A 19,292-nucleotide genomic window follows, 5' to 3' on the forward strand; every position below is an offset into this window, starting at 1 on the left:
CTAAGAAAGTCATGAATGCCCTAGAACATTTCATCTTTTGGGCTAAATGTGGTCAGCTTGTTGGTCTTTATTATAATTTTAGTCAAAAATAGAAGTTGAAAATTGAGCTGTGTTCAGTCTGTCTGATTTGGTCCAAATTCAGCCCAAAATTAGAAGTTGAAAATTGGAATGTTTATTCTGTTGATTCTGTGTAAATGTAGCTCAAAGACAGACGTTGAAAATTGGTTTCTCCAGTCTGCCTGCCATGAAAATAAGATCACATTGCAGCAAACGGGGAACCCTATATCAGTGAAGACGCCACAGCTGGGCTACATGTGTGTTGTGTACCATAGACTTCCACACAAATGAGTGTTTCTGAATGTTTTTGAATTTAATCTCCTCTGTTCAAAAACGTAAATATAGATATATAAATATAAAATGTTAAATAATCCATACAAATAACTTGTGATGTTACTACTCTTTAATATACATTTTTTTACTTCTTCATGACACAGACACACGACCACAGATATTTCTAGTAATAGCAGTAATGTTACAGTGATCACGTTCGTGAGCAACATATTTACCTCTGAAACTCTGTGTGCAAAATTAAAAAAGAGATTAATTATGATGATGTTTCAGCTAAGAGGTTTTGACATTAATCAGACACTATACGTTTGCACAGCTGTGCATTAGTCACTTCTACATGAGTAACTTGCCCAAGTGGAGACTGGCGTGATTCCAATTATGCTGTTGCCATGGCAGCACAAGTCCACACATTTCATCTAATACCAATAATACAACAGTTTATGTGAGCTGGCATATCACACAAAGCGGCGCCTTTGCACGGCCCAAACCGTGGAGGCCTTTTTGTTGTTTCCACAGTGTCGCTCCAGTTTGGAAACTTTTTGCATTCAAACTGATCATCCCTCTTGATTCCAATACACAGAGAAGATTACATTATTTTGCATCACACAACATGCAATGGAACTGCCCCAATTTTTTGCACTTGCATACAAAAGCTCTGGCAGTACTGCCTCCGTGCGTTCGGCCCATTCTGCAGCGCACAGCCGTGCCAATCTCACCCAGCACTAAGCCCTCTGCTAATCTGCTGCCCAATTCCTTCTGTTATCCAACAATAACACCACAGGCTCCCTGGATCCCTGGAACCAGGCCTGTGAGTGGCACGGTTCTCAATAAAAGACACAGATGTTAAGACACACTGGGAGATTGGCTGGACATTTTTATTGCATCAGCCAATACAAAGACATCAACAGAAAAGAAGGCAGGAAACAAACGTCTTTGGCATACGAGTCAGTCTGTCTGCTCCAACAATCATGCGGCCATCTTTCTGAATGCTCAAATAGAAAAGAAAAAATGCAAACCATATTGCAAAACCTGGAACACTTCAGATTAATATTTATAATGAATTGGCACATATTAAAGTATATTTACAATACACTTTGGTAGAATACAGTATTAATGCACACAATTCACCCTCTAATAAAGCCAGAAAAGGTAACTTGCTTTCGTTTCTTGTCAGTTTAAGTGACATTCATTAACTCAAAAGATAAACAACTGTGGAACAGAAGGAAGTCAAGGCACTCAAGAAAATAAAGGCCCATTTGTCATTTCTTTAAAACCTAATAAATCACATACAATAGACTGTTCGGCTAAATTAACTGCATGTTAATATAAATACAAATACAACTTTGACCTTGAGAAGTTCACACACAGTGTCATATTAACTTACTGGTTATTGAGAATGCTATGACTTGTCATGTATTAGTGGCCCAACAGCTCGTACATAACCTCAACCAAATTATTAAAGCTGCACAAGACAAGTTAATTCTGAATATTTTAATCACTTTATTCCGCAGTCCGACAGGCTTCTCCGATGGAAAACTGCCAAATACTGCTCTCTTCAACCCAGCCAAACTCCATAAGCAAAATTAATTATTTTACTTCACAGAACAAAAGAGTTGCTGGTCTACTTCTGCCGTGATCCGTTAGTTTGTTTTTCATTGTGTGACTTTAAGTGACAGTAACACAATAACACAAATGAACTAAGAGACTGAAGTAGCAGTAGACCAGCAACTCCCATGTTGTTGCTGCGAAGTAAAGTGACCGATTTCACCTACGGAGTTTGGTTGGTTTGGAGGCGGCAACGTATGGCTTGTATAACGGTGGTTTCTAAATATAATCTTCATTTAAATAGATACACATTTCTTAGGTGTATCTTTGTTTTAAGTGGCGAATATCTTTTGGCTCTGACCCCTTCCACAGCTTAGCATCAGTGCTGGTACTCTGCTTTTCAAAACTGAGGATGTGCCGACAAGCATCTACTGTAGCTAATTCATTATTTGTGGATAAGTACCTCATACAAGCCCACTTAAAACCTGAAGCATCCCTTTCAGTTTGGCTCAACTTGTACAAATTAAGACGATGTGTGATTTATGGCAACCATCTTTGTTTGGATTAGGAAGTTGCAACAAGGGGAAAAGGTTAAAAATGTTTTTTTTTTTATCATGCATTTATTTTTCATAAAATCAGATGCTTGACTCAATTTTGCCTTGTGCAGCTTTAATAAGGATATCAAACAGGACTATTTTCCTTGCATACTTTACATCATTTTTTAAAAACTCCTAACAACATAAAGCTGAAGGCCACACATTCCATATCAAACTTTTAATCAGTTGTGCAGGATGATTTGTTCTGTCAGTCAAAAGATGGGGCTTTAGACCATAGGGGCCTCTTGAGGCTTGGGGGCTTCCACCTCCAGTGTCTCACCACCCTGGCAGCCCTCGTTGCTGAACAGGTAATATGGAGGCGTCTGCCGAGCTTCGATGATGAGGACGCCCTCAGGGGACAAGGAGGCGAAAACGGTCAGGGGGTCCACATCTATCGGGATCCTGATGAAAGAGAGGTGAGAAAGAGGATGTGGTTGGAAGTTTTCTAGGCAAGAAAAGAAGTTTAGATGTTAAGAGCAGCAGAAGTTTAGTCGGTGGAAATTCTGTAAGCTGCGTGCGTTCAGAATGTTTAAAAGCCTGAGTGGGAGGAACAAAATAAGGAGAGCGGTGAGCAGAAACAGCCTAGAGAAACGGTTCAGCTCCTGCATGGAGGTCATGCAAAACTCGGTGACATTTTTCCCCATAACAGCTGCTGTAAAACATTTTTAAATGCTCGGATTTTTTTTATTGACACTTTGTCAATACCCATAAACAGCCTGCAGTTGGATGATTTTACCACTGTATGTCTTCTACAGGGGAGAAAAAAAATAAAAAACTTGGCTCAGGATTTGGACTGTTATTAAAACTTTCACCCTGTCCTCCTTGGAGCATTCATTCTAGACTCACAAAAACTATCTCACACCTCAGAGAGGAACTGAAAGCCATCGGGAGTTTTCATTAAGAATCCTTCAGCTCTGCAACAAAGAGGAGGGAGAGAAAACACACGGTGGAGTCAGGTGTAGGCAGAAATGAAACCTCATTCCAATTAATGAGAGTGCTTGTCTGCAGAGGTTAACACCTGTAAATTTCCATCGGTGTATACTTTCCTAACCTGGTGCTAACATCTGTCATATAGGTAACAGCTAATTTCAAGCCAGGCAGTTTTTTTTTGCCTCCTCTTTGACACTTCTCATGGTGAAAATATTATATTTTCCACAGCAGACTGGCATAATTGGCTTCCAAAACTTGCAGGAAGGTACAAAGTGTTGATGTAAAAGCCAGAGCTGTAGTATGAAAGGGTCTGTAACTGTATAAATAAAATTAAACTGATTGGTATTATGTTAATGTCAAGTTTATTTTCATATACAAACCTCAGTTGAATACAGTACAAAGACAAGACATTTAACATTAAAATTTATTAACTTTATTGTTTTTTGTAAAAATACAATCATTCTGAATTTGATGCCTACAACACGTTTAAAAAAAAGTTGGGACAACAGCAACAAAAGACTGGGAAAGTTGTGTAATGCTCAAAAAACACCTGTTCCAAACATTTCACAGGTAAACTGGTTAACTGGAAACAGGTGAGTATTATGAATGGGTGTTAAAGGGGCATCCTAAAAAGGAACAGTCGTTCAGAAGCATGGACGGGTCAGGTTCACCACTTTGTGGGAAAACTGCAGTCCAACAGTTTAAAAACAGTGTTTTCCAACACACGATTGTCAGGAATTTAATTAATTTAATTTTGTACTAGACAGGCCTGCCTGTGGTCCAGACCTATCTTCTATTAAAAATGTGTTTACAACACGCTCTCTTTAGAATTAGCAAAAGGAAGAATACAGGGCATGAAGGCCGAGGCCCCGGATGCTATCTCTGTTGTAATGGAAAAAGTGACATCATAGTTCAAGATTAAATTAATGATCAATGGCAGTCCGGATGGAGGTTTGAATTTCATTTTGTTGTTTTATATCATTTTTGTTTTTCTTCTCCTTTTTTGCTGTTATTTTAATAAGTGATTTCAATTCTGTTTAAATGCACTGACACATCAATGTCCTTATTTTGGGTCTTATCCGGAATAAACAGTTATATCTACCATTTATTTTTACTTACTAATTTATTTTGGGGATTTCACTTCATTTCACCACAATAGGTGAATGAAAAGCAATGAACAGAAGGTTTATGGGGTTACCCATTGAATAGATTTTGTTATGGCACTGCAGACAGACAAAAAGAGAATTTTGCTCTTAAAACTTCAACAACGAGTGCTGTTTAAAGAAAAGATGATGTAACACAGTGTTAAACATGTCCCTGTCCAAACTTTATTGGAGTGGGTTGCAGGTATCAAATTCAGAATATTATAGTCAGTTAACAAAAACAACACAATAGTTCATCACTTTAAAAAATAAATATCTTGTCTTTGTACTGTATTCAAGTGAATATAGGTCGCATTTGCAGATCATTGCATTATGTTTTTAATTCTGTTTTACAAAATATCCCAACTGTCTTGGATCTGAGGTTTGTAAATCATGTCACTTTGGAATGAAAGTCTTCCAAAACCTGCCGTGGAGGCAAACATGCAGAGATCCAAGCAAACTCTGGTCTTTGTCAGACAGTGTGGCCAAATATGGGTATTGTAGGTTTTCTGTGAGAGCAGCCAAGTGTCTGGGAGTTAATATAAACATCAGGCTGGCCTGTTCAGTGGAGGAGACCATTTAATTAGAGAGGACCCTCCACTGGCTTCCCACTCCACTGAGAAATACAAGTCAGAGGGGATTGAAAACTTCATCTCACAGGCGGTGAGACAGACAGACAGTCAGGTCTATTTGTGTAGCCAAATATCACAAACAGCGTCTCATGGAGGTTCACTTGAACAACAACCTCCAGACCCAGCCCGAGTTCACAAAGAAGATAATGAAAAAAACTAAGGAACACAAGCAAAAGCAGAAATTGGGTAAAAAAAACAAACAAACTAGAGAGCCCCCCCTCCTCAAATGGCAAAGGATGCAATAGAAGCTGCAAGTGGGAAAAAGGCAATTACAGAAAAATAAAAAGAACGTTGCAACAATAATAGAAACACAGAGTCCAACAGTAGGATTACAGTAAATCCAATTAAGATAGAACAAGACCAATGCAATGTGTCCGGAGAGATAAGTTGCAGGAAATAGGTCCCTGAAAATGTCTTCACATTGTTTGAGGCCAAGGGCAGTCAGGTGAGTGTGATTATGGGTGGAGGAAGGGTGGCTTGATAGATGGAGGCTTGAAGACGGACACTCATGTAGATCTCATATAAAATACTGAATGTGTTCTGGACAACAACATCAATGTCACCCGTTTTTCTAAAAAAATAGTGCAAGTTTTGTCATCAACGTCTAATATAATCTTCATCTTTCATTCTCTGAATGAGGTCTTGGGGTCTGGCTGTTACTCTCTGCTAGTTTTCTGACAATTTCATTTTACTGTCAGCTCATTATACTTTAGGAAAAACATTTGCAAATGTTAATATAAAAAATGGCATTTAATTAACTGTGCAATGTGGCATATTTTCAACCCAAATATTAAAAAAAACAGAATCTACAGCCGTGATAGCTGATGTTTATCCAGAGTAATCCTGCTGCTGGGCTCTGTATTTCTATCATTATTATTGCAACTTTGTTTTTATTTTCAAGTCTCACTGCAGTTTGTGAAATAATCACCAGATTTGGGTAGATTTAGGCACAAGAAATACTGAGTGTGGTTTGGTCTCCCGTGCGAAGTTCACCCATCCACCCCAACTTCCTCTCTATGCAGACTTTCTCGCTCTTTACATTACATTATTATTACTTTGAAAGTCGTGCTCACTCAATTTATTCTGACACAGCCTACATGCAACTTTATTTTAATTTTCTAGATCAAATTTCTGTCAGACTGCACTGGTTTTAGGAGAAGTGAGTAAGTTTGATCTGACGGTGGCAGTTATTACAATTAATCCTGTAGGAAACATCCAATATTTTAGTATCGATTTCAGATGTTTCATTCAAAACCACCGTTGTCAAGCTCAATGTCGAGGGATCACCAAAATCATTAGGATTCACCCTGTGGGGACCCTGAATGTTTGTTAATAATTTCATGGCAATCCATTCATGCCATGTTGAGAGAGCAACGACACACAATATTCTGGCGAGTTCAATAAAGACTCTCAAGATACTGGAGAAAAATAAATTTAAAGTTAGTATTTGAGGTTGGTGTAAGCCAGCATTTATGGTAAATGTTTTTTTTTTATCACTTCCCCTCGAGCCACACACACACATGGGCCTACACATGTGTCAGTATCTCTGCCCCCCCCCCACCTTCCTTCAAGGAGCCAATTGCTGTGAAGCAAAGTTGCCCCTTCTGACAAAGTCAAATCACTCAGCCAGCCCATTACGTGGGTCTCGGGCAGAAACCTTATCTGTCCAGCTCGGGGAGTTTATTTACCTCTGGCAAGCGCATGTTTTATCTCACACATTGATTTTGTACAGCTGCCAAAAAGCTGTCCAATATGCTTTTCCCCTGCAGAGACAGTGAGGCAGAGAGAGACATGACAGTGAGACCGGACAAGGTGAGTATGTGTTCACGGAGTGTGTGTGGTGTGTAAAACATATAAACCATTTGCTCCGTCCCACACAGCCAGACGCAGTGCGCATGCGTCAGTCCAGCAGCATCATGTGACTCATGAAGACACAAACAAAAGATTCCTAAAAAATAAAAAACTCGCGCTGTGGACATTCGCATACAAACAGATGGGTGTTGCCGTTGGGGTCTTCAAGCCACCTTTGTCCTCAGAACTGATTCAGCAGCAACATATTGGGTTAATAACTGACATATTTCTCACTTGTTTGAAAGTTTAACAGAAAATTTCACCCTTGGACCCTGTTGCACTTGTTTGCTGCACATCACCAGTGCACTCTATAAATGATTTCTGGTACTAGTACTTTTTCAGAGCATCTGTGGTCACATAAGCCCCTTTTCTATACACACGTGGGAGCTTGATCCAGTTTGACTCTGTGTGTCAGGCCAGCATGGCCATTTAAAAATGTGATGATTCTCCAGGAAGTTCTGGAGTTATGAGGTGCATCTGTTTTATGGCCTTCAAAAAGGAAGGGGTTAAAAAAGAAACTGAACAGAAAATTAAATCAGTAACACTGTGTCAGAGCCATATCACTGCAAGAAAGTGATAATTTTATCATTATTGTAGACTTTTGCACTAGGTGGTCCAAACCCTGAGCCACACCTGCTGTAAAATATTAGAAAATAAAGCTTATTAGTGGCGCCCTGATAACTCAGAGCGTGTGCCACACGTTCTAAGGCTGTAGCAGTTATTCAATTACAGCCTGTGCCCCTTTGCCGCATGTTGTTTCCTCTTTCTCACCTTTCCTGTCTATCTTTGTCTGTCCTGTCTAATAAAGGTAAAAGGTCAAGAAAAATATGCAGGTTATTAAATGTCAAGTTGACATCTACAAACTGCTTGTTTCTGCCTGACATGCCTGAGTATTTTAACACTGTAGTATTGCCACTTTTACATGAGAAAATGATCTGAGTACTTCCTCTACCACAGTGTACATGTAAACACAGGAGGTAATAATGGTAGTTTTATTCAGAAGAGTCAACGGCCCTTTCAGTTCAACATGTGCCGTGGCTGCACTGCATCCACTAATGTTGTTAAAATTACCATCTTATCTGACGGATTAAAGTTTCACATGTGTCTGCCTTTATCTTGTCTTTACACGTGTCTGGCAGATGGTAAGTGTGTGATGTTTCTTCTAATCTTTAAAGCACTTTGTTGCCCTTTTCAAACTGTAATACAAGCACAGTTTATTGCTCTTATTACCATAAGAAACAAAATGGAAAAGTAGCAGAGCTTCAATTAAAAGTAAATTCCCAGCCACGGAAACTATATGACTTCTGCTATCTCTCTCTTTCATATAACCAGCGGATTTGGGTATCGAGGTCAGTTATTTATATATGAACCCCCCCCCCCCCCCTCCTGTCCCTCCACCACCTCCACCCCTCTCTATATATTCAGTGTGTCATTGGTTTTAGGTTTTGCTTCACTGAGGAGCACAGGCCTGATCTGGGGGGCTTTCCAATTAAAGCGATTGTGATATGAACAGTGTGAGGCTAGCACAACTGCTTACTAATTAGCCAACAGGAAATTAGCAGAACCGGAGTGACGCGCCAGCGAGATGGCGATTCGCACCAGCGATTAGCGCTGCTGTTTGAAGTCTTCCCACTACCCAATTAAACAAGCAGAGGCGGCGGAGAGCCGGGCAGGCAGGTTGTGGAAACTTCTGTGGCCTGTTTGGCTTGGATGAGTTACAGTATGATAAGTCTGCAATATGCAAGACATCTGTGCTGCGCTGAGCTGCACACCAACACTTCTCGGCGTAGTGCCTGCTTCAGTATTCTAGTGTTAGTAAGTGGTGTTTTTGTCAGACAGAGTTTAGACCTGACGAGTTCTGATTGGAGAGTTGTTTGTCCACTCAAAGCTGATATGACTGTGGAGCAGCTGTCCAAAACTTTTTTTTTTTTTTAAGTCAGAGGCGAGGCGTGGACTTGAATGTGACACAGTATTGACTTCTACATTTCTTCAGAGATAAACAGAGAGCAGGATGCTGTCATGTTGTTTAACAAGAAAATATTCTATCTGTTTTATTAGTTTGGCACAAAAAGTCCAAGGCCTGCCTTTCTTCCAGCTTAGCTTCTGATCAGCTAGCATTTAGTGTATCTTGGGTTTCAAGGCTTTATTGTCATATACAGAAATGATTGATACAATAAAATTCTTGGTTCCCTGTGTCTCTCTACCTGTTGCTGTCAATTACCAATGTAAAAATAAACTAATAGTTAAAATGAATAAATAAGAAGGTAAGTACTAAGTACTTTGGCTCTCTGTTTTTGACGCTTTATCTGAAGACAGGTCAACTTGTTTACTTTGAGAAAGAAAGTGTTTTTAGAGAGGGGAGTTTTTTCTTATTTTCTGCTCTAGTATTCATGTGGCATGCCCTAAGATCCATTTCATCTTGTGAGGATCCTCAGTCCTGACCAGTTGTAGCTTTATGGAGCAATGTTTTACCCATTTTGGTTGTCTCACCCACCACCCTCCCACCCACGCACCAACGGAGGCAGCGAAGAAGAAGCTGGCTAGCAAGTAAACATGGATGTGAACAATGCAGGGTTCTAACTTTTACGGAAAAATTGGCTTTGCAAATGTTTTATGATGAAGGAAATGCCTTCAACATGTAAAGAGAAACTTTGTTTACTAGAAAACTCCCCAAGGACCAGTGTGTAGGGTTTAGTGGCATCTAGTGGTGAACTTGCAGGTTGCTAAAACCTCATCTCTCCCTCCCCTTCCAGGTGAGTTAAAGAACTGACAGTGGCCATAAAACTCACAAAAAACATGAAAGGCTGAATCTAGAGCCAGTGTTTAATTTGTCTCTTCTGGGCTACTTATGCTGTCAGTTTAATTTTACATTACCTCTATAAAATTCAAAACTCTGGCAAAATTTATTTTAGCCCACAGCTATTAGAGATCATTTTCAGTTGTAATGTCAGATCAAAGGGTGGAAAAACAACTCAACAATATTTGACTTATGTGCGACTAAACTCATTTGGAAAGATATGTTGATAAATACAATGAAAGTTGGATTCCTTTGTGCCTGTTATGTGCAGAAAGACAGTGGGGAAAACAAAAAGTGTGGGTGCAGAGAGTGCAGAAGTGATGCAGAGCTCCCTGCAATGATACTCACTGTATCTTCTTTGTGAAATTCTTTGTCACTATGCCTCCTTCCTCCTGTTTCTCTTCATGTTTCCCTGTTAGAAAAACAAAAACACCAGCAGATAAGTGAGTGAGTCCACTAACCTTAAATAACTTATTAAGTTCAACATCATGCCATAGTTCAATCAGGTAATGGATCATAAATGAGTGTCCTTATCACCGGTTCAATGGGACACTCATCATGTAAACATATCACGACTCTTCAAACCTTCAAATGTATTCGTGAGTTTCAGTATGGATGTAAATCAGAAAGGTGTTGATGACACTGAGATGAAACCATGTTTCATTTGGCGCACACACTTTTCCATTGCTCAATCCCAGCAGTGTTTTTGCTCTGGGACCTCTGGGTGGGTTGCAATGAACATGTTGAAATGATGAAACACCCTTTTTATTCTCTTTACTTTCTTCCAAGAATGATTCTCCTGACACGTTGAAGTTGGGGAGAACAGCCTGGAAAGCCCCCTCCCCTCCTCCACTTTCTCCTCTGAGCTCTCTTTATGGCTGTTCTATCTCTCGGGCTCGCTAGCAGCTGCTCCGGGGCTGCTAAATATCACTGCCGCCACCAGCAGTGTGGTCTGCCCCACCCCTCAACCCCCGCCTGCACTCCAGGCTTGACTATGCGTTACCTTATACCCCCGCAGTGACGTCTCTGCCTGCCGAAAGTGCTGGACTCCACCAGAGATCGAGTGCGGACTAAAACTCCAGAGAGAACTTAGCTACGATCACCGGTGAAGTCATGAGATTATTATTTAAACCTCGTCATGACTTAAGACGTAAAACTGGTCCCCTGGTCGTCTCTGTGACATATTTCATGAATAATGAAGGTCTGGTCGGAGAGTAAGTCCAACAAGGCGCTGCCTCTCAGGACAAAGATGCCAAATTCCAGATGCTCTGTGTAAGACTGTATGTTCTGGGAGGAGATCTCGTGATGGATAGTGTAATAAAATGTTTCTCTGCCTGCGCTGGTATCAAGGACAAGACTGCAGCCATGAGCAGAGGTGGAAATTATGAATCACTTTTCTGTTCAGTTCAAAGAATCACTGACTACGTCATTTTTTTTTTTTTTTAAGAAACTGCATTCATCAGTATTTTCAATGTACAGAAAATCATCACTAAATTTCCCTCAGCTGTCAGAAACATTTTAGCATCTTCCATTTCACTTTTGTTTTGGTTAACTCCAGCTGTATGCAATACGCCCTGCATTAAAACTGCAGACAGACAAAGTTAATAGCTAGCTGGTAAACATAATGAAGCATTTAGCAGCTAGTTTCATATAAACTACATCTGCTGCACAACTTCTTCCTATGTAACATGTTGCTGCAGCCATAGAAAAGTTCACTCTATGAGAGGTAGTTTAACATACTACAACTGGTTATGAAGCAGTTTCAATTTAATGCTCATGCCTTTATATGACCTACATAAGCAAACTGCACCCTCAGCAAGAAAACTGTCTGTTTCTATACCGTCTTAATGCCTGCCATCAAGTCGGCATGCAAAAAAAAAATACTGGAGGAATTGCTGAACCTGCTTTAAAAGCTCATTCTGATTGATTTTTGACTTAAAATGAAAACTGTGACACTCTCAGCTGCAGTATTATAGTGGAGATTGTGACTGTTATCGTTTCAGTCATAAGCTGTGCTTCCACCAAGCAGTTTCAGTCCAGTTCAGTCCATTACACATTAGAAGTTGTTTCTGCGTTTCAGTTGGCAAAAGTTGTAAATGATACCAATTGATCCAGTACATTTTGTCACATTTTCTTGCTACCCCTCTATTGAGCAAGCTGAGCTGATGCTAAAATGTGGTATTAAAACACTGCAGATCACTGATTGGTCAGAGAGAATCAGAGCAACCAGAGTCATATCGCGGTCTGATGTAGAATTACACGTCTTTTTTCTCACTGCCTGCAGCCTTTTCTCATACAAAGATTGTAATAAATGCAATAAACAACCACATACTAAAAACAAAGAACACAAAGCATGTCTGCATAGCAAATGTATGGTTGAGCGACTGAAAGAGAGCGAGCAGCAGAGAAATTACAGTGAATGTGAACAAAACAGAGGAAAAGTTTAGTCGTTAATATGGCAGTAACTGTACAATATCGTTTAAGTTATAGTGTGGCAGTGAGTAAATGCTGCATCATCTCATCACCAAGACAAGTCTCATCTGTTATTCGCCAACTGCTGGAAAAGTGAAACTGAAAAAGCCACGATAACATTTAACATTTAAGAAAACAGTGGAAACGCAAAGCAGATCGAGGGCTTGAATTTGGGCTGAACAATTCATCGAAATTTTATCGAAATCTCCATATGGTCTACTACAGTTTTCAAATCGCAGGATGCACAGTATTTGTTAACGGTGAAAAAAAAAACACACACACCATAATCGTTTTACTGTGTTTTTCAAAGAAAATGGGAATAATGATGTGAAAATGATCCTTTCTTCTAATATCGCAAATCCTATTGCAATTGCAATATCAGTCAAAATAACTGCAATTAGATATTTCTTCAAAATCATCATGAAGGTAAGGATTTCAACGGTACTACACAGCACGTGTTTGGTGGAAATGCTTCTAATGTAAGTTTTAGCCTGTTGCTTGTTTAGCTCAGTCTAGTAGAAAAATAGGACTATAAAATATTTATTGTATTAACAGTGCAGCGACGATGTGTTTTGATTGTTTTTTCGTTAAAATCTAACCTCTGGCAAAACTGAAGTTTTGTTAAAATCCTCCAGTAAGATTTTAATAAACTAAAAATCAACTGAATTGAACTGAGCTGTTCTCTCGCTGTTTTTTACCAGAAGAAAGAAGAAGCTCGTGGCACCACTCAGGTGCACAAAGCGCCTTAATTCAGTCAGTTACAACAATGATTAACATGAAACATTTGTCTGTTCATGTACCGAACATCTCGAACATGCTTGTATCACACTCCCTGTCACACTTTTAGAACGGGGTCGAGTCACAGCGGCAGGCGGGCCCAACATGGCGCTGATTGAATGACCCAACTGGCATACCAACAATGTGTTTATAAAAAACTCTGGGTTGGGGGGCCGGCTGTCCTCTGTGCCCCCTTCAGCCCCGGGTATCCCTGGCATTCATTTGTCTTTCGAAGCGCTGACATGAGGCAGCAATTTCTACAACTCACTCCCATAAAGAGTGACTGCGCTACAGCGTGACACCGGCAGAGACAAAACCTGCACGAGGACTGCTGGGGAGAAGTGTGATCCTATTTCCAGAACATTCTCTCCGATGTTTAATGGCAGCGAGCGGCTTGTCTTATTGTAAACAGAGACTGTTGTCACGGGCCTTGCCTTGCTTTAAATCTAAATTGAGCTCATGGGTGACTGAGGGAGCGATTCTCCAGGAATCTGAAACAGGTGTGTCTAAGCTTGAGGATCTGCCTGCCAACGCGCAACTCCCAGTCCCCAAAATCTGTCGAGCTCTTCCACATCAAGACTCATTAATGCTGAGACCATGTTACACCGCTGAGGCTTTCATTGTGCAGCTTAAAATCTGCTGCCAGAGTGAAAGAGCTGAGATTTCTTGGCCAGGTTAGAGTGAGGATCCTAAGAGATACTCAGCGAGGCGATGTTCACGCTTTCTTTCATTAAGATCTGCATAATTCAGGCTTTTGATTACTTTTGATCCAGATTTTTGATTACTTAACTTTTTAATTAATGTAGAGATGTTGTCTTGTCTATAACTGGTGAAAGGTTCGTCAAAGGATCAATGCGTAGGACCGGCACAAAATGAGAAATGTCGTCTACAGGGCCAGTTTTTTTTTTGGTTTGTCCATTCTGGGACTACTGTAGAAACAGAGGGGTGCAACATGGTGGACTTCATGGAAGAGGACCCACACCCTGTATAGATAGAAATGGCTCATTCTAAGATAATGAAAACACAAAAATTCTTTTTTTCAGGTTACACTAATGAAAGATGACAATGATGAAGAGGATAATGAAGATCATAAGCAGGGCCATAATGAGAGGTTTTATAAATATTTAAGCCAGGAGTCCAGATAGTTCCCTCAGTGAAATCCCAAACTACGAAGAAAAAGTTTGACAAGCCATCAAAAAAGCTTGTCAGATTATTTAGTTATTTTGTTAAACGCACAATATGTAGGCTACGTTCTGCCACTAAGGCGCTCTCTTACATTAAAGATGTATTTGATAATGTCATGAAGTAGTGTGGGATCATGGGAGTTGTTTTCTTCATAGCTGAACAACCACCATAGCTGATGAAAATCTATCTGACGTGACTCAGGCAGAAATCATGTTCACAGACATGGTAATACATGAAAGATTTTGTTAACGCTACTTTTGTCGACTTCCTTCCTCACTCTCCGACATATCTGATGAATCCTGTGTTTTCATGGACGTTATAGATTCTGGCAGCTAACAGGAAACGCACCGTTACCGTGAATAAATTACAGATTCCTCTGTGTTTGTCTATCAGTGAAATTGCTGGGAACATTTAGGATAATGTAAGTATACAACTCAACAAAATATATAACATAGGTCTATACTGTTTAAGACATTTTAATGCAAAAATAATACATATTATAGCTTTAAAATATATTCTAATTTTTCAACTATATTTTCTTTCAACTTTTACCTCCCTAGACATTTAGGTCTAAATTCTGTTGTGTGTTTTCAAGTTTTCCACACAGCCAGAGATATATTTCTGCTCGGAAAACAATATACTTTCACTTATTTTATTTTTTAAATCTAAAAACTTTACAACTTTACTACATTATCGAATGTAAAACTTAAAGTTCTCACAAGAAATACTGAGGATTTGATTTTAGTGTTTTCCAAAAGCAGGTGAGCTGTTTGCCCCATTAATTTAGTTTATATTCATTTTAATGTGTTTGCAGTATGTCTTGAATTTAACTTATTTGATGCATCCAACCCCAGTTAGTTAACAGTATTAATTGTATTTAATTGTGCTCTATAAATTAGAACAGCTGTTTCTAATATCAGTGTGAACTGGTTGTCACACTTTGACCTCCAGTAACTGATCATAATTAGAGTCAGGCAGATATCAGTCGGCTCAATATTGGCCTAAAACAGCTGTATTGGTCCATGTCAGTATCACTGTTTATGTTATCCAATATTTTTTTACATAACATATTTCTAATATATTTAATTTTCTAGGCAGCATTTTATGTATATTTGATCTTTTTTCTGAATGTCAGTGAAAATTTAGTGTTTCAGTGCTGTAATATTTGAAGTTCACGCGCGCGCGCGCATATATATACATATATAGAAGCGGAGCATGGAGACGTACACAGGTTTCCTTCCATTAAAGGCCCTTACCCTCCATGAACTTGATAAAGTTTTGTGTCTTCCTGAAACAGTGCTTAAATGTAGGTGACTCCTGTGCAACAGCCTCCCAAACACTCACCTGACACTTCTACAAACCCGTCTCTCGTTTTGACGTTTAATTCCTCTGGTTTGAAGCTGTGGACGTTCACACAAACTTTCCAGGGCTCCCCCCCGGTGGTGGTGGGTGAGCTCCGGGAGGAGGGCTCCCCGTACCGGCTGGTGTACAGCGCGGGGCCTCCCGTGGACTGACGCTGGGGGAACCCTGTGCGTAAACCGCTGCTGAAGGGCGACGTGCTGAGGCGCGTGCTGAGCCGACCCGGCCGAGCCCAGCCCGGCCAGTCCATCGCCAGATCATCTGGGAAAGGCATCCCAAAGTCATCGTCCATAAACCGAGAGGCGAGCTGATCCCTGAAGGGGGACTGATCCCTAAAGGGTGACTCTCCAAACGGGTCCCTGGGAAACCTCTGTCGGTTCCCCATCGTGTAGAAGTCTCCCTCTGCCATGTCCCGCTCAGTCAAAACCAGTCAAAGTTCTGCTGTTTGTGCCAAACAACCCTGAAACTAAACCCTTTCTTTAAAAAAAACTTCCCACAACAACTACTTATAACTTTGTGTTGTAAAACTTTATCTCTTTTGGATTAGGCGCATCACCGTTACGCAATCACTCCAATCAGATCCAACATCAACCTCTTGAGCGTGCGCTGTCTTTCCTAAAACCTTCAGTTAATTCCTCCTGGCTGTGGGTTTTATACCGGGCAGAGATTTCCCAGACGTGAGTCTGCACAGAGCAAGTGTCGGGAAAGTGCTGGGAGGATCTGGAAGGGACCACACTGCAAAAAATATCTATCTAACAAGGTCTTCAAATCTTTAAAGTAAAGAAACGTTGATAAAACAATGGCTGGCTCTCATTCAAATCAACAGTTTCAGCTCTTTAATGGGGTGAAAAAAATAGATAAGACCAAGTTTTTTATGTGTTTGTTAAATTTTACATCTTTTTTTCGTTTATTTGTTTGTGTTTTCAATTCTGTTTATAGTTTCAGTTAGTTTAAAGAGTTGGTTTTCCTATTTCAGTTTACTTTCTATTAGTTTCAGTATTAGTTTTAGTTTTTTTAAATTATAATATGGGAGACATTTGTCTTCTGAGAAGATTTAAGAAGTTTGGTGTGGGTATTACAACACAAACACAACACATTGTGAAGGTACTTGACTCACAGTCACTTCAGTACCAATAAAAATATGCACCACTGCCTCTTCACAGTTGCTGTGTTGACAAACAAATTGACAAACTAAAACTAAAAGATATTTCCTGTATCTTTTTAATTGATTGATTTAGCATCGTTTCAGGTAGCTTTTATTTTTATTCCAGTTAATCAAAATGTTTTTTTCATACCTATTTTTTTTGTTTTTAGTTCAGTTTTAATTAACTGTAATAACTTTGGTTAAGGCTTGACTTAAAGTTAAATAACTCGCAGATGTGGACATTTTTTGCAGTGCAGGGCGCAACAGCTGACCGAAGACCAGCCTCCCTCTGACCAAATTAAGTTACTGTCCACATGTCACTCACACAGAGCTGGAAGTCACTCCTCTGGTGACTCACCGGCTTTTTAATAGAAAATAACGCAGAGCTTCAGGTCAAACGCTGATGTCACACCACGGATAAAACGAAACAGCTAAGAAGTCAGCTTTGTGAAGATGGCCTGTGTTTATACCGAGTTATTATTGTTTTGTATATGTCATTAGTTTTTCATTTTTCCTCTTTTAAATGTATTTTTTCTTTTTACTTTTCAGTGCAGTTCAGGTGTAGACAGTTTCCAGAGTGGGTTTGCGTGTTTCAGTTTGGATATTATTGTTCAAAAGATTCAGATTCAGATTCAGATTCAGCATTATTTATATATATATATTTTATAATATGAGGGGTAGTTGTCAGGGGCACGATTTAAGAGGTTCAGAGTTTAGGTACAGGTAAACTCTGTCTCAATAAATATATTCAAGTAATCTGTGAAAACAGATACACAACATTGCTTCAGTTTGTTTTCTTCAGTTAGTTTTGTTAGTTTTCATATTTATTTTCAGTTTTGCCCACCTAGCTTTAGTGTTTAGTTTAGTTTTAGTTAGCTTAGTGAATATGTGTGTTTTCATCCATGCTGAGAACATAAAACAAGACTGCAGAGGCGTTTTTATTCAGAACATGATTTTTATATATCTTATTCTAAACACGCAGTGAAAGGGAGAGTTGATTTCATGAGGGGGACGATTCAGTTTCCAGGTGACGTATTATTACAATGTGGAGTTCACACTGACACAAGATAAAATGTGACAGTATGAAAAACATATGCTTTTGCAGATGCTCGTTCATATGGAAAACAGGGAGAGTATGCATAATTTAACACTGAAACACTGGATCACTATTGCTATATGACCTTGTTATTGGGAATTTTTAAAATAACAAAAGACATGATCAGATCTTCAGCACAAAGACATCTAGAGTTCATTGACTGATGCCCGACTGGCATATTGTCTTCTTTTCCTCTGTCACTGGTCAATGCATCATATCCATACTGTACATTTTAACATCCAACAAGGCCCAAATCACATTCTAGAAATCAAATAATCACACCTTCTGTATAATTTATACAATGCAGATGCATATTTACACCACAGTAAATTACATATTCAAAGTTATTTTGCACAAGAACTGATGTAAACTTTACATTGTGAGACGGGGAGAGGGCCGTTGGCCCGGAGGCCCATCTAGAGAGTTAATCAGCGCGACTGCACAAATCTTCCCCTGGCACCAAGTCAACACTGGTTGACACGAGTCATCATCAGTTTAGAGTTTATGAATGACTTTTGTGCCAAGTTCCTTCCTCTTCCAGCATCATATTTCCCTCATTCGTCCAATTTAGTTGACATTCAGGGAAATAAGCTGAGTATTGAGTGCATAGAGAGCAGTCTGTCAGGCCTGGAGCAGTTGCACAGACACGATGATGGATTTGAAATGATTGAGAAATATAAGTCTTAATTATATGGAAAGGCAGTTTCAAACTTTGGAGTCAAAGCAGCCAAAAATAATGGAATAGTTTGACATTTTTGAAAAATATGCTTATTTGTTATTCTGCTGAGAGTCAGATTTGAAGATTGATGCCTCTGTGTGATAAATTTGGAGTTGTGATCTGAAGCTAGTTAGCTTAGCTTAGCATAAAGACAGGAAACGGGGAAACAGCTGGTCTGGTCCTGTCAAAAGGTTAAATAAAATCCATCTACCGGCACCTCTAAAGCTCACTATTTAGCTTGTTACATCTTGTTTGTTCCACATAAAAAAAGTGTAAAAGTGTAACTACAAAAATTTGTGGTTTTATAGGATGTTAACTGTCGGACTATTTCCTGGCTGCCTGCCATGACTGTGGGGTTTCTGGGCAAAAAGGGAAGATTTGAGGATTTCCTTGTGTCTGGCCAAGAACGCTATGCAAGACTACGTACCGCCAAAGAGTCATGGGGTGTGTGCAGACATAAAAATGAGTATTCTGTTGTTCACTATATCACCATGAAGGCAGTGGGTGGTTTTATCTAAACCGAGGCTAAGTTGGCCAAACCAATCTAGCTTTGACAAAGAGCTACAATTATATTACTACTTGTGTGTACTTTATGTTAGTATTATTTTATTTGGCTGCGGACGTCAGCTACAGTTGTTAAGGGTCAAAGTGAGGGATTTGTGATAGACCTGACAAGTAAAAATGTAATAATTACAGAACC

General features: G+C 39.6%; 1 protein-coding gene across 1 annotated transcript; it reads right to left on the reverse strand.

The window, feature by feature from the left end:
* Positions 1-1,202: 1,202 nt before the first annotated feature.
* Positions 1,203-16,296, reverse strand: hspb8 (heat shock protein family B (small) member 8). The gene is made up of 3 exons (XM_084728358.1): positions 15,620-16,296; positions 10,190-10,253; positions 1,203-2,891 (listed from the first exon to the last, which is right to left on the reverse strand). The coding sequence occupies exons 1-3, from the start codon at positions 16,041-16,043 to the stop codon at positions 2,717-2,719; spliced, it is 663 nt and encodes a 220-aa protein (XP_084584484.1). The 5' UTR covers positions 16,044-16,296; the 3' UTR covers positions 1,203-2,716.
* Between the last annotated feature and the right edge of the window lie 2,996 nt (positions 16,297-19,292).

Source organism: Lutjanus erythropterus, chromosome 10, assembly GCF_056507025.1.
Source record: "Lutjanus erythropterus isolate fLutEry1 chromosome 10, fLutEry1.hap2, whole genome shotgun sequence".
In the NCBI taxonomy this organism is placed as follows: domain Eukaryota; kingdom Metazoa; phylum Chordata; class Actinopteri; order Lutjaniformes; family Lutjanidae; genus Lutjanus; species Lutjanus erythropterus.

Coding starts and splice junctions, on each gene's coding strand:
- hspb8 (XM_084728358.1), bottom strand. CDS start 16,043: ATGGCAGAGGGAGACTTCTACACGATGGGGAACCGACAGAGGTTTCCC. Junction 10,254..15,619: donor CGGGTTTGTAGAAGTGTCAG/GTGAGTGTTTGG, acceptor TTTTTCTAACAG/GGAAACATGAAGAGAAACAG. Junction 2,892..10,189: donor AATTTCACAAAGAAGATACA/GTGAGTATCATT, acceptor CTCTTTCATCAG/GATCCCGATAGATGTGGACC.